This window comes from Halichoeres trimaculatus, unplaced genomic scaffold (genome assembly GCF_033239565.1).
Source record: "Halichoeres trimaculatus isolate MK-OKI-2021-1 unplaced genomic scaffold, fHalTri1.1 fHalTri1_scaffold_5, whole genome shotgun sequence".
Taxonomy (NCBI): Eukaryota; Metazoa; Chordata; class Actinopteri; order Labriformes; family Labridae; genus Halichoeres; species Halichoeres trimaculatus.
The window spans coordinates 17,549,911-17,563,008 of record NW_027437183.1 but is presented as its reverse complement, the minus strand read 5'-3'; the positions used below and the strand labels follow the sequence as shown (position 1 = coordinate 17,563,008).

The window sequence follows — 13,098 nt, the reverse complement described above, 5'->3', positions numbered from 1 at the left end:
ATGTAGGCTGACAAAAGAAGCACTTAGAGGGCCTTTGACTTTACTCTTTACATTTTTAATGTTTAGCCATCCCAATTTAGACACTTTGAGCCAAGGGGTGATAAAACATTGCAATAAAACTTTGATTCAACATTCTTCATGTTCAGCTCTCTTTGCATTTCAAAAACACAAAGTCCAAACCAAAATGTCACTGAGTATTGTGCCTCTTCATCCATCATGGATAGACATCGATCAATTAGACTTAATCTTAAGTCGTTTCTTCACCACTGATATTCGTATTGCTCTCAGCGGTTCAGATGGACTCACACTTCCCCCAATCTTGTTAGAGAAACCGTTTTATGGGAAATGTCAGTGTTATTTGATTACGGCTCATTGCCTTTCTTGTGCATCTCCTGGCTGTTTCCTCCTGCACACATCAGGTTGAAAGAAGGATCTGGATGAGAATATTCAGATTTTTGAAACAAGGTGCACAGTTTTATGTTCTTACAATACTTGTTTACAACAGCAGAGAAATCAATTTTCTTTTTGTTTATTTCTGAAAATTGAGTTGATGGATACAGACATTGTATTTTAATATGTATTCCAGTTGATATAAACAGGCATAGATTGTATGGTTGTGTTGTGAAACATTTTTTTTTTTGCAAACAAATATTTTCTTTACATACTGAGAAAATAAATAACTCTTTCAAAACATTGTCAAGTGACAGAAAAAAAAACAGATGCACCATCAAAGTTAGAGATGATATAAGAAATTAATCCACTGCAAACCATCTGTTTTCAGGTGACATCCTCTGTTTGACAGATTATTCCCACTAACTGCAGGATAGTGGGTGCAGGCAGTCCACGACTGGTCTCACAAACCTCCCAGAGCTGTTGCCACAGTCAGCTGGTTGAGGACAGTCCAAACTCTAGACCAGCTCGAGCTGAGGCAACTGTGAGAACATTAAAGCGGTACACCGTCTGACAGGTCCGAGTGGTTTGAGCCATAGCTGTTGATGAAGCTTAGCTCTGTTGGGAGGGGCACAGGGGGCTCCTTGACAATCTGTGGAAGAGGGACATCCATGTTCAAGAGGGCTTGTTAGTGCTTAGTCCACTGGATTAAATCATTAGAATCAATCTGATATTAAGGACTCAAAAGTTATTTAAATGTTTTAGAAACATTGTATTACATTTAGAGGACCATTAATTAATAGTTGTATTTTTATAACCCACTGTATATTGGCAGTAAAGGCCAACCTGAATACTGAAAAATGTATAATTGTTTAGGTCAGAAAATAATGCCTTTTACTAACCTCATCAAACTTTCTCTCACTGAAGACCTCATTCTTGTCAATGAATGTCAGCATGATCCAGTCACAGATAATGGTACACTGGAGGGGTTAAATAAAAAGTATTAAAACAGTTTGAAGCACAAAGAGCTGCTGGTTTTAAAGTCTCATCATGAGATGCAGGAAAAACTCACTATTCCAACTGAAGTCATTGCAGTCACCATGCTGATGATCGTTGGGATGGGGCTGAATTTACCAGCCTATACAAGAAATGAATCATCAATAATCACAAAAACTGATTGAAACTGTAGATGTGGTTATCCACTCACATGTCCATGAACTATGACATCCAGACGGATGCCATAAGCCTTGATAAGTGTCCGAGACTCTACCCCATCCTTTCTGTAATACTTTGCAAACCTGAGAAATCACACAGATATCATAGGGTAAAGGCCAGAACTTACCACAGGACAGTGTGATTAATACAGTTTAAAAACAGAAAGTCACAGTTTAGGCTGACCTGTAATAGTAACCAGAGCGGGCCTGATCTTTTCGGAGGTCAAGACGACGGAAGGAATAAGTGGGTTTACAGTGTGAAGCATCCAAGTCGAGGTTACACTTCCAGTTGATGAAAACCCCTATCACTCCACCCTAAACAAGTGAAAAAGAGAGAGATTTTTAAAAAATATATTCTTAAACAGGTTGTATAATCGGTCAAATCATTATTTTCCAGAGCAGATTTCATACTTACAGTCCTGCAGAGCTCAGTGAAGTTCTCCCTCGCCTGCTTTGCGATGTAGCCCAGACGAAAGTTTGGACAGTAGGGCTCCTTCTCTTCATGGTAATGACACTTGTTGAGATATTTATGCATGTTACGTTTGTTTGAGGCGTCTTTAATATTTCCCCTGCCAAAATAAAGACATGAGTTTTCAGGTTTTCTGCAGCCAGCAGTGTAAGCCCTCGTATACTGTGTGTGTGTGTGTGTGTGTGTGTGTGTGTGTGTGTGTGTGTGTGTGTGTGTGTGTGTGTGTGTGTGTGTGTGTGTGTGTGTGTGTGTGTGTGTGTGTGTGTGTGTGTGTGTGTGCATACCTTAAAGCTTTAAATCTGGGGAAGTGGATAGAGTTCCTGATGAACACGGTGAAATTTATGGCCTCCTCTAGAGGTGGTTCTCTGTTGAAGACACGAAAATACGTAACCCACTATTTTGTTTCAGTGTATGTATAACATTTTCAATACAGCTGTTTCTTAAACAGTTTTGTGGAAAACATATTTTGACACCTCATCCTCTTTTTTGACTGTTTATTTCGAACTTCTGTATATAGCTTTTTCTACTAATGGTTTGTACAGTGCTGGAAAGGGCTGTGAATTAATTGTGCCCCTGTAGTATACACTTTTCATTTCCCCTTTTAACTCTGAGCAATTACTTGGTACTTTACCAAAATTAGTAAATGGTTTACACATGGGGACTAAATTTTGATCTAAACTCCCAATACTTCCATGTTTCTTTTCCAGTATGAGAGGATATCGAACCACTCTTACAGCTAGTAACTTTTGTGAATCCAGTAATAAAATGTTTTGTTTTGATAAATGCAATCCCATTATTGACTGGGGCTTCACATAGACACCTTGTCAGGAGACTTTTCTGTGGTTACAGTCGCTATTTCCTACTCTGACAATCAACACCCTGTAAACAAAGCTTTTCCAACATAGGTCATTTTTCACGCATTGCACTTCAACATAATTATAACTTCCCTTTCCTTGTTTTTAGGGGTCTAAAGATTTATCCTTCTCACTCACACGTATACGTTATCCTTATATGAATTAGGATTTTGCTACCTCAAACACATTTCTTATGTTTGGATTAAAAAATTTGAAGAGACTTGCTTCTTGTCACATTTCCCCCTGAATTGTCCAAATAAAGCCTACTTGTAAATGACAGAAAAAAAAGAAAGTGAGAGAATTTCAATCATCCACCTTACCGTACAACTGCGTACTCCTCAATTGGACACCAACTTTGGATCTCACAGGTTTTGAATGTGTAGTTGTAGTACTGAATGCATCTGCCAGTCCTTCTGCCTAAAAAAAAGCTCAAACTTTTAGAACACTGTGGTAATTACTGATTGACCAAATCTGAGGAAAGAATTTGCAAAATCTAAAAAACTGTACCATGGCCATCAAAGTCAACCTCTCCCTTGATGCAGTCAGAATCTTTCGTACAGTTGGCATTAGCAACATTGAAATGCTGAAATGAAAGATGACAGATGCTTAAATCATAAGGAAACAAATCCATTAATGGAAATGATTCATTTCTTTCACAGGTTTAGTTTGTTACTATCAAAAAATCTTGAGTTGACCCCTCACCTCTGCACATGTTCCTTGCTTCTGATCATATGTGATTTCTCGTCTTAATGTTGTGCTAATCACATCACCGCCCTTTAAGAGGGAGTAGAAATAAAAAAAAACAACATAAGCATCTCAGGTATTAAACTGGGTGTAATATGACTGTGTATATGAGCTGAGCCTTCTTTGATTTCCCTGCTGCCTTTGTTCTGGACTCACCTCTGAGGGTCGAGCGTACTCCACTGTATCAAAGATTTCATCTCCATGAACTGCTGAGCCTTTCATGAGCGTGTAAACTGAGCTCTCTGGACGGGTTTCACTTTCTTGGTAGGCTTTCTGACTTATAAAGACATACCTTCAATTTGATAAAACAGACAGACAAAACATCACATATTCTGATATGACGTCAAGTCAAATCAGGGGTATCACATTACCCAATATCTGTCCAACCATCTTTGCTGAAACCAAGATGGAAGAAAACATGATGCGCATTCTTTATCATGTTTAGATGCCTTACCCAAGAAACAGTTTGAGAATAAGAATCAAAACTTTTGAGACAAATCTAGAAAATAATATACATAAAAATCAAGCTGCTCAGTCTAAATTACCCATAATTCCTTATAATGAATACTGGAGTAAATGATAATTAAAAGAAATGAATAAGATATATTTCCATTAGTCATGCTATTCATTTGTTTCCTTTTTTCATTGCACTTGGGGGAAACCTCAGATCCATAAAACCGCCATCAATAGGTTTTTAGAATTTAAAGTAGCAGTACATATTTTTTATTTAGAAAGCATTTAAAACAAAGAAACATTGCTGGAAAATAAACCTGTCACAGTTCCTAAAAAAATCACGACAACTTTATATAATATCTGAGTTATAGAAACCTTTCAAGTTCAGATGCTCCCTTTAAAACAAGCAGCTGGCATGCAGAAATCACAATCATGAAGCTTACCAGATAAAATAGGTGATCACCAGAAACTGGACACTTCTGTATATAACTCCAAGAGTTCTGTTTTTAACCACCATCACCTTTGGGGTCTCATAGTCCCAGAAGCTGAGAAAATAATCTTTTATAAATTCACGTAGCCCCATGGTAAACTGATGAAATACTTCACCCATAACCTGAGCTTTAAGAACAAATTCTAAATGAATCTGTCTCTTTGTATGAGTTTATTTCCTCAGTAACAGTTTTCTTTCTCACTCTCTCCTCCCACTCAGCTCCAGTCAGCATCTCTCTCAAGCATCCCTGGCACTAACTGGAGAGAGGGAGAAGTGAAAGGGGTGGAGCTCAGATGTGGTGGAATTGTACATTTATCAAATGTCATATGATTCTGATAAATTTACATTTTTATGTTTGAAATTGAAAAGACCCAAAATTTGAACCAAGTGCTTACAGCCCAACCAATGACCTTGTTATGCTGGCATAATTGCATCTTTTTCTTTTAAAAAAAATTAGAAAAAAAATAAATCTTTTCTTAAATGTATTGAAGTATTTCTCCCTTTGTAACTATTTTTTTTGTATAAAAGTTACAAATAGATATATTTAGCCTATGTACTGTAGAAAAAATAATAAGTGATATATGGTGTGTCCAATGCCGTCTTTGAAAATTATCTAAAGAGATGCGAAAATGACTTTTAAAAAGAAAATGGGTTAGTGGCTCCGTTTAAAGGTTTTAAATGTTTGCTCTATCTTTTTTTCTTTCAGGCGGACAACGGCCGACCTCTCGTCTGGGTCCTACTTACCATCACACGCACGCACGAGCGTGCCTCTTCCTCTGCGCATGTCAAACGACACGTGCGACGACTGTTGGTGTCGTGGTGTCCATGGAATGAGCTTGATTTAAAGATACTTAAATCTTCCTGTCTTTAGTGGAGTGTAGCGGATCATCTGTAAATGGGGGGTCTTCAGAAGAAAAAGGTAAGAGTTCGCGTCGTGTTCATGTTGAGCACGATCATAAATAGCAAGGCTAGCCAGTTAGCTGATGAAGCTAAGTTAGCTGTGGTTTGTTGTTTTTTCTAAAGCAGATAAATCTTTTGACTGTAGATGATGATCTGATGTTTAACCATTCAGGAGTTCAGTTACTGTGAAATGTAACCTGATTTTTTCATGTTTTTCAGTTTGAGAGGGGCTCTGCCACCAACTACATCACAAGAAACAAAGCTCGCAAAAAGCTACAGCTGAGCCTCCCAGACTTCAGGTAAAATTACCTTTGTTACCCCTATACATAGAGGCGATCTCTTTCTACGCTATACTTAAATTTCACTACACCTGGTTGTCAGAATGATAGCTGAAATTCTACCTCAGATAGAGCTATTGATGCATAGGTTTTGTTGAAATTGCTTGTGGAATGTGTTGAGTTCATATGTTTGGTACATATGTTGCTACTTTGAGGGATTTTTGCACAGTTCACATCCAGAGTAAAAGCACGGGTGAAGTACATTTTAAGAAAATGCACCGCTATACTGGTATTGAATTTATCCAAACTTTTCTTGATCTTAGAGAGTAATATAATAATCCTGGTGTAAGTAATGTCTGCCAGCATGCCAACAGCAATAATTTCAACAGCACCAAAACATGTCAAAGACCCCACTTAAAAACGTAACAATAAGATATAGACTAATGCAGTGCACTTGGAAAGAGTAGTTCCTTCAAGTATTGATCAGATTTTGTAAAAAGTTACCATGCCTAATGATAAAAGCTGCGAGACTTGTTCGTGTTATTGCAGGCTGCTGCGGACTATGTGTTTTTAACCCCACTTATTTGTGTTGAAACAAATGTAATATATATTTCTTTAACTTTAGAGTAAAGTAGTTTAACAAGTGAGGTATGCCTAGTTTCCCCAATATTTTTTTGTTTTGGCGCTGGTAACCTGACATTTCCCATAAAAACGTATGAGCACATAGTGGTTATTACATAAATAGATCTGACTGAAAGACACATTAGTGTGGCAGCATTTGTCAGTAGCTTGTCAAATGCAGCAATTTCAGTGTGACATGTGTTAAAGAGTATTAATAAATTTTGCAGCCTTTCAAGACATTAAGTCAAAAAGAACAAGTGAAGCCAGTCCTCTCACCTGTTTGAGTTCAGAATTGGATGTAACCCAATTAGTTTGTAATGAAAAAAAGAGAACGAAAAACCTTGGCTTTGCTTTAATCTCCGCTGCTGAGAAAGAAAATACTCAGCGAAGATCTTAACAAGTATTGAACACTGACATTGTCTTAGTAGGATAAAGCTGAAAGAAGCACGTTGGAAACATTGCCAAACTACAGTTCCATTAAGATGGCCAGAATTTTGGTCCAGATAAATTAAATAGTTATGTGTGTGTTTTCAGGGGTAATAAAAAAATCAGGAATAAAAGGTTAGAAGCAGCATACCATTTTTGAAGAACACTGTAAAGGAAAGTTTTCAGCCTACACCAATTTCTGATAATTGAGTTTTCATGGAATGCAGAAAAAGAAATATAAGAGATTAATTCCTATCATATTTAAAGAAAACTACCCTGAGGATACTTAGATCTAATAAAAGATTAACCTAAAAGGCAGCATAGCCCCTGTTCAGTAACTTTGATATGTCTCTGACTTTCAGGCGACTGTGCATCCTAAAAGGTATCTACCCTCATGAGCCCAAGCACAAGAAGAAGGTGAACAAAGGCTCTACAGCTGCAAGAACATTCTACCTGCTCAAAGACATCCGCTTTCTGCTGCATGAGCCAATCGTTGGGAAGTTCAGAGACTACAAGGTATCACTGATATATTTTTTCACACTTCTAACACCATGGTTGACACCGCTGTTTAACCTGACATTGATGTTGATGTTTTTCTGATGATATTTTCTGAATGATTTGCATGGAAACGAAACATTATGGCATTTTTATCTCAACAGGTTTTTGTTCGCAAACTTAAGAGGGCATATGGCAAAACAGAATGGTCTGATGTGGAGAGACTGAGGGAAAACAAGCCCACCTACAAATTGGACCACATCATCAAAGAGAGGTGAGACATTTTGTTAAACAACAGGGAGGTGTTCCTGGGTAAACTGGCTTTTTGTGGTGAAAGAAAATGCTGAATAACTTTGATTGGGTGTAAAAAAAAACTGTATGTTTATGATAATAATTTAGATTTTGCCATGTATTATCTATAAGAGTTGAAAACTAAAAGATAGCTAACTGATGATGTGTTTATTTTCGCAGGTATCCTTCATTCATTGATGCCCTCCGTGATATCGATGATGCCTTGTGCATGGCCTTCCTCTTCTCCACCTTCGCCCGCACTGGAAAATGTCATGTTCAGACAATCCAGCTGTGCCGACGCCTCACTGTGGAGTGGATGAATTACGTGATCGCATCGCATGCTCTCAGAAAGGTGCAGCAATCATTGTTTGTTTGACATGTAAACATCAAGAACAGAGGGTTGCTGAAATTGAAATGAGTTTATTGTCCTTTGTTTTGTAACGTACTAAACCCTTTCTTTTTTTAATCAAAGGTGTTCATCTCCATCAAGGGAATATATTACCAGGCTGAGGTGATGGGACAGCTTATTACATGGCTGGTGCCGTATCAGTTCTCCCATGATGTAAGTGAAGGACAAAATGCAGTCCACAGTGAGGACACTTATTACAAAAGAAGCCACTTTTAAATTGTTATAGGAAAACACTGAAGGTTGACACACATCTCTGTCAGTATGTGTGTGCAGCGCCCACCACAAATGACTGTTGTTTTTGTCATACAAAGGAAAACTAAAGCCCTGTTTCCACCAAGCAGACTGGTATGGATCAGTACAGGTTGTCTCGGTTAAGCCTGATTCCTTTTGCGTTTCCACAGTCAACCGTGCCCCCTCGTGGTAGCCGGCGTGTGAGCTGAATGCTGATAGCCGTGTCAATTACATAATAGCGTGACGCCACACCACCAGCACGACACAGTGTACCCCATTAATAAACCCAATGAAGAAGAAAACTGTGACACGGTAAACTAAGAGCAACAACAGGAGACATCCATGTGGCTCTTCTCTCGCTCTGTTACAAAGTGCAATCAAGCTTTGTTTCAGAAAAGGCTGTGTGCTGCAAGGAGAAATACAGCCACCGTGAGTGACAACTCTTTTAACCAATCAATGGTCTACAGTGTTGTGGCTTCACCTTCTGGGATTGGATCTGTTTAGTCTGGCACCCCAATGGAAGGATCTCAAAAAGTGGGACGGCATATTTGTGTTACTTTGGGATTCGTCCCAGGATTTGTTGGTGGAAACACCACAAAATGCCTTTCTTACTGAGACAAACCGAACTGAACTTCTTGGTGGAAAGAGGCCTTAAGGTAGAGTTGGTTGTTTGTGTGACTGGCTGGAGCCGTTGATTTAAACAGTTCACACACTGCCCCACTCAACTGCCAAGGATTATAAGAAACTGTTAATGACAGCACTAGTCCTTGTTTTATCTGTGCAACAAAAGGAAACTTTTTTTTTTCTCTTTTCAGCATCCAACTGATGTAGACTACAGAGTAATGGCAACTTTCACAGAGCTGTACACCACACTCCTCGGGTTTGTCAACTTCAGACTCTATCATTCCCTGAACCTGATCTATCCACCAAAGGTACAAATCACTACATCTCATTTTAATGAACTTGATGTAAATTAGTTATTACTCAATTTCATATAGTAAATTAGGATCTATTTTTAAATCTTACAAGATGTTTTATTGTATTTCACAATATAAAACAATTGTCATCATTGTTTATAAGGTTTAGTTTGTTATGACTCATGAACACCACAACAGCACTGCATGGATTTTTGATGATTCATTTCTTTCTTAGAACACCTGTACCGTGTTAACTTCTGACTTTTACTCCTACAGCTGGACACTAAAGCAGTGTTAGACCTGAAGGAAGAAGATGATGAGGACTACGCCATGAACTCGGAAAGCTACGTAGAGGTGTGGCTTACTGTCTTATATTGCTTAATCAACTTACCAGCATTTCATATTCATACAAACAAAGTGAGTTGATTAGCGTTGATTACCCAGTTTTCCCAGGAATACTGGTCGTAGTGATCATGGCATTTACAAAAACATCTTTTGTTACATCAAAATCAAGAGTGATTAAGCCACAATGTCCGAAAAGATTTGTGTTCTGAATTTATCAAATTATATTCTTTCTTCAGTGCTGTGAAAAGCACAGACAATGCCATTCATCTTCATTTTAATGGAATTGGATATACTGTGGATCTGTAGATACATGATCTTTCAACTTTCAAGTTTATTAAGAAATCTGTCATGACCTTAATACTAAAACTATAGTTCCACACAAATCTGGCAACTGCAAACCTTGTATTTTGTTGAACTGAGGTGTTTCTCTAATCAAATAAAGTGTTTATAATAGTAGTTTGGATCATTGATTTAAACCTCTTTGTTTTTTGCGCAGAAACTATCAGCTCTGAGTGCCAGCCTGGCTCGGGTGGTTTCTTCTACAGAGGAGGAAGAGGCTGAGCTTGACCAGTTTCCTGTTGAAGGGGTAAATTATATATGATGTTTGGATACAATGCATAAAACCTCATTGTCATGATTCCTGCATCACAACCTGCAGAGAAATGGTAGATGAACTAATTGGTCTCTGAGCGGAGAAGTGAGAGGTCAGGATCTCTGTCAGATGATTCAGAGCTTTTTGAGGTGTGAGACTGGGGACTGCAGCTTTATGTTTGGTTACTAAGGATGAGGAGCTCCCAGGCTTAATTTGCCTAACTACCACAGGGTTTCCCACTCACTTATCGGTTTAAACACAGGGACCTTCCAGTGGTTTACCTGTATTTCAACAAGGTGAGACTGGTTCAGTTTTAGTTTAAAGCTGGAAACATCAAGTCCATGCATTTCCTGAACTCTGTGTACTATTTGGTCTAATTTAGCTTAATTTGTAAAGACACTAAATGCCACTGTGAAGCTGTTTGACCTGATGTTTTAAACCTTGCATAAGTATTTGGGATATTTTAAGTGGAAAGAGTCAGTTTTACATTTTTTATTGTAGTAAATGGACACACGCTTTTATTTATACACTATATTATCTGCAAAATCTACTTAACAGTAGTTACTTGTGCATTCAAAACATAACGTCTGTAAAGACTCTCTAAAGACATCATTGCGAAATAACTTAATATTATGCATTTAGTGTCCAAGCATTCACCAGCTGAAAAAACATCTTCACAAAATTTCTGTGAATATTTATTTTGTTTTGTCCAGGAGGACATTGAAAAGATGGAAGCCAGGGAAAAGGAACAGAAACAGCAGGAGGCTCAGAAAAAGCTTTTTGTGGGACTAAAGTTCTTCCTCAACAGAGAAGCGCCTCGAGAGTCACTGGCTTTCGTCATTCGGTGAGTGTAACATGATTTAATGCAGCTTACACAACATCTGTATAATGTCTAAAGAAAAAAAACAATACTTTAAAACTTTAAAATGATCCATGGCCCTAAAGCTTTGTGCTTCTGCTGCTTTCCAGGTGTTTTGGTGGTGAAGTATCTTGGGACAAGTCTCTGTGCATCGGTAGCACATACGAAGTGACAGACGAGACTATCACACACCAGATTGTTGACAGGCCCAACATTGAGAAACAGTACATCAACAGGTAAAGGTTTCTGTTTGTTTTTTGTTTTTTTCAAGCAAGTGGATTATTCAGATTATATTTAAGCCATTGGTTCATGGTGTAAGTCTGAGTCCAAGATACAGAACATTTTGTTCCTATCTGCCTGTCTGCCTCTCTTTTTACATCATATCTCCTAAAATGCCTCCTCTACCCCACCCCGTGGCCCCCTTTTCCTCAATTGATTTATTCACCTTCAAAACATTCAACAAATGATTAAACTTACCAGATATACCTTAAACAGCTTTGATATTTCTTACTAATTGCATTGTATGGTCATTGTTTTGTAAAAGAACAATGAACAAATGGAAAAAAAAAAGATAAAAATAAGTTTTTCTTTAAAGCTGTCCTTTGAAACTGTCTGTTTTTAGATACTACATCCAGCCACAGTGGGTGTACGATTGTGTCAATGCTAAAATGCTCCTGCCCGTGGAGGACTATTTCCTGGGAGTGACCCTGCCCCCCCACCTCTCGCCCTTCGTAGAGGAGAAGGAAGGAGACTACGTGCCCCCTGAAAAACTCAAGATCATGGCTTTACAACGAGGAGAAAAACCTGGTATGAAACCAAGGCCTGTTCACATAACTAAAACTTCTCATTTATTCAGCTTCTATAAGATGGATGTGTTTATGTGCAGGCAAGTCTGCATCAGTCTGTCAGTTGCTTTTTGGTTAATTGTGACTTATTGAAACATTTGAATACAGAATGAATAATAAGGTGCATTATAGTATTATTTTTGTAATTATTTTAGGTTAATTTCTAAAGTTAAGCATCACTTTAGTTCCTAAGAGTCAAATGTCAGCCTTTGCAGGGAGCAAACACTTTAGAGGCTGTAACTGTGATTATTTGTTTTATCTCTAACACAGCCAATGAAGAAGAAGAAGAAGAGGATGAAGAGGAAGAGGAAGGTGAAGAGGAGGGTGAGGATGAAGAAGAGGGAGATGAGGACAATGAAGAGGAGGAGGATGAAGAAGAAGAGGCAGAAGAGAAGAATCTCAAAAAGATGGAGGAACAAAGATCACAGGGCAAGGTGAGAGACTCTATCCACTTTCTCTATCGGTTTTCGATAGAAGTGAAAGCAGGACTTAATGGTTCTCTGTTCAGTCTCTCCAGGTTAAAGTGACGCCCGGCAAAGTAAAGGTAGAAAACCCAGCACGCTTGGCAGAAGAGGAGAAAGCGGAAGAGAAACGTCTGGCAATCATGATGATGAAGAAAAAGGAGAAGTACCTCTACGACAAGATCATGTTCGGAAAGAAGAGAAAAGTCCGAGAGGTTTGTTCCATTTTGTTATTGATTAGATATGGATTCACATGTAGATAAGTCTGTTTGTGCAGCCATGTGTACAGATAACATTCCTCACATTGAATCCCATATTTTCTCTGTCGGGGATCTTATCTTGAGCTGAGAATGTTTAACAGTTTTGTAAAGCTGCTGTGTGCACAGTGCATTCACACTCAGATGGCCCCTGAGCTCAAATGTTTGAATAACTGAATACATTCACTCTGCTCTTTCAGGCTAACAAGCTCGCAGCCAAGAGGAAGGCCCATGATGATGCTGAGAAATCCAAGAAGAAGGCCAGAAAGTGACTCATTTGATGATGTATTAAACAGATTGACCATGTATTTAATGTGCATCGCAGGTTGACATGTCAGAAAACCTGTTGCATAGAAAGCTTAGTTAATGAGCACACATGCACCGTGACATGAGTGCATAATTGCAAGCTGATATGCAGGATGTGCTTTACGCTCACTGTAATTATTGATGTAAAAGTGACTGTTTTCTTTGATGTTTTCTGTTTTATCTATCTACATAAAAAGCTATTTCTTCTGTTTCATTCTTATATCTTGGCTTCAAATGTTTGAATTTAAAAA

The 13,098-nt window shown here is 38.3% G+C and overlaps 2 protein-coding genes across 2 annotated transcripts; one reads left to right on the top strand and one right to left on the bottom strand.

Annotated features, from left to right (window-relative positions):
* Positions 1 to 136: 136 nt before the first annotated feature.
* p2rx2 (purinergic receptor P2X, ligand-gated ion channel, 2) lies at positions 137 to 4,845 on the bottom strand. Its single transcript, XM_074670836.1, has 12 exons — positions 4,568 to 4,845; positions 3,828 to 3,963; positions 3,630 to 3,701; positions 3,435 to 3,510; positions 3,248 to 3,344; positions 2,358 to 2,438; positions 2,020 to 2,173; positions 1,789 to 1,919; positions 1,598 to 1,688; positions 1,463 to 1,528; positions 1,293 to 1,370; positions 137 to 1,042 (listed from the first exon to the last, which is right to left on the bottom strand). Exons 1-12 carry the CDS (start codon positions 4,732 to 4,734, stop codon positions 944 to 946), a joined length of 1,248 nt encoding a protein of 415 aa, XP_074526937.1. The 5' UTR covers positions 4,735 to 4,845; the 3' UTR covers positions 137 to 943.
* A 527-nt stretch (positions 4,846 to 5,372) lies between these two features.
* Positions 5,373 to 13,069, top strand: pes (pescadillo). Its single transcript, XM_074670148.1, has 15 exons — positions 5,373 to 5,533; positions 5,734 to 5,813; positions 7,202 to 7,355; positions 7,499 to 7,608; positions 7,806 to 7,977; positions 8,098 to 8,187; positions 9,081 to 9,197; positions 9,459 to 9,536; positions 10,024 to 10,113; positions 10,833 to 10,963; positions 11,089 to 11,214; positions 11,601 to 11,785; positions 12,094 to 12,257; positions 12,332 to 12,499; positions 12,742 to 13,069. The coding sequence occupies exons 1-15, from the start codon at positions 5,510 to 5,512 to the stop codon at positions 12,811 to 12,813; spliced, it is 1,761 nt and encodes a 586-aa protein (XP_074526249.1). The 5' UTR covers positions 5,373 to 5,509; the 3' UTR covers positions 12,814 to 13,069.
* The last annotated feature ends 29 nt before the right edge of the window (positions 13,070 to 13,098 follow it).

What these genes read in the sequence shown, in the direction of transcription:
- p2rx2 (XM_074670836.1), bottom strand. Translation starts at nt 4,734, where the DNA reads ATGGGTGAAGTATTTCATCAGTTTACCATGGGGCTACGTGAATTTATA. An exon ending in AGCAAGGAACATGTGCAGAG is followed by an intron (nt 3,511 to 3,629) that starts GTGAGGGGTCAA and finishes CTTTCATTTCAG; the next exon opens with CATTTCAATGTTGCTAATGC. An exon ending in CCCAGATTTAAAGCTTTAAG is followed by an intron (nt 2,174 to 2,357) that starts GTATGCACACAC and finishes TTATTTTGGCAG; the next exon opens with GGGAAATATTAAAGACGCCT.
- pes (XM_074670148.1), top strand. Translation starts at nt 5,510, where the DNA reads ATGGGGGGTCTTCAGAAGAAAAAG. An exon ending in CGTATCAGTTCTCCCATGAT is followed by an intron (nt 8,188 to 9,080) that starts GTAAGTGAAGGA and finishes TTCTCTTTTCAG; the next exon opens with CATCCAACTGATGTAGACTA. An exon ending in ACTCGGAAAGCTACGTAGAG is followed by an intron (nt 9,537 to 10,023) that starts GTGTGGCTTACT and finishes TTTTTTGCGCAG; the next exon opens with AAACTATCAGCTCTGAGTGC.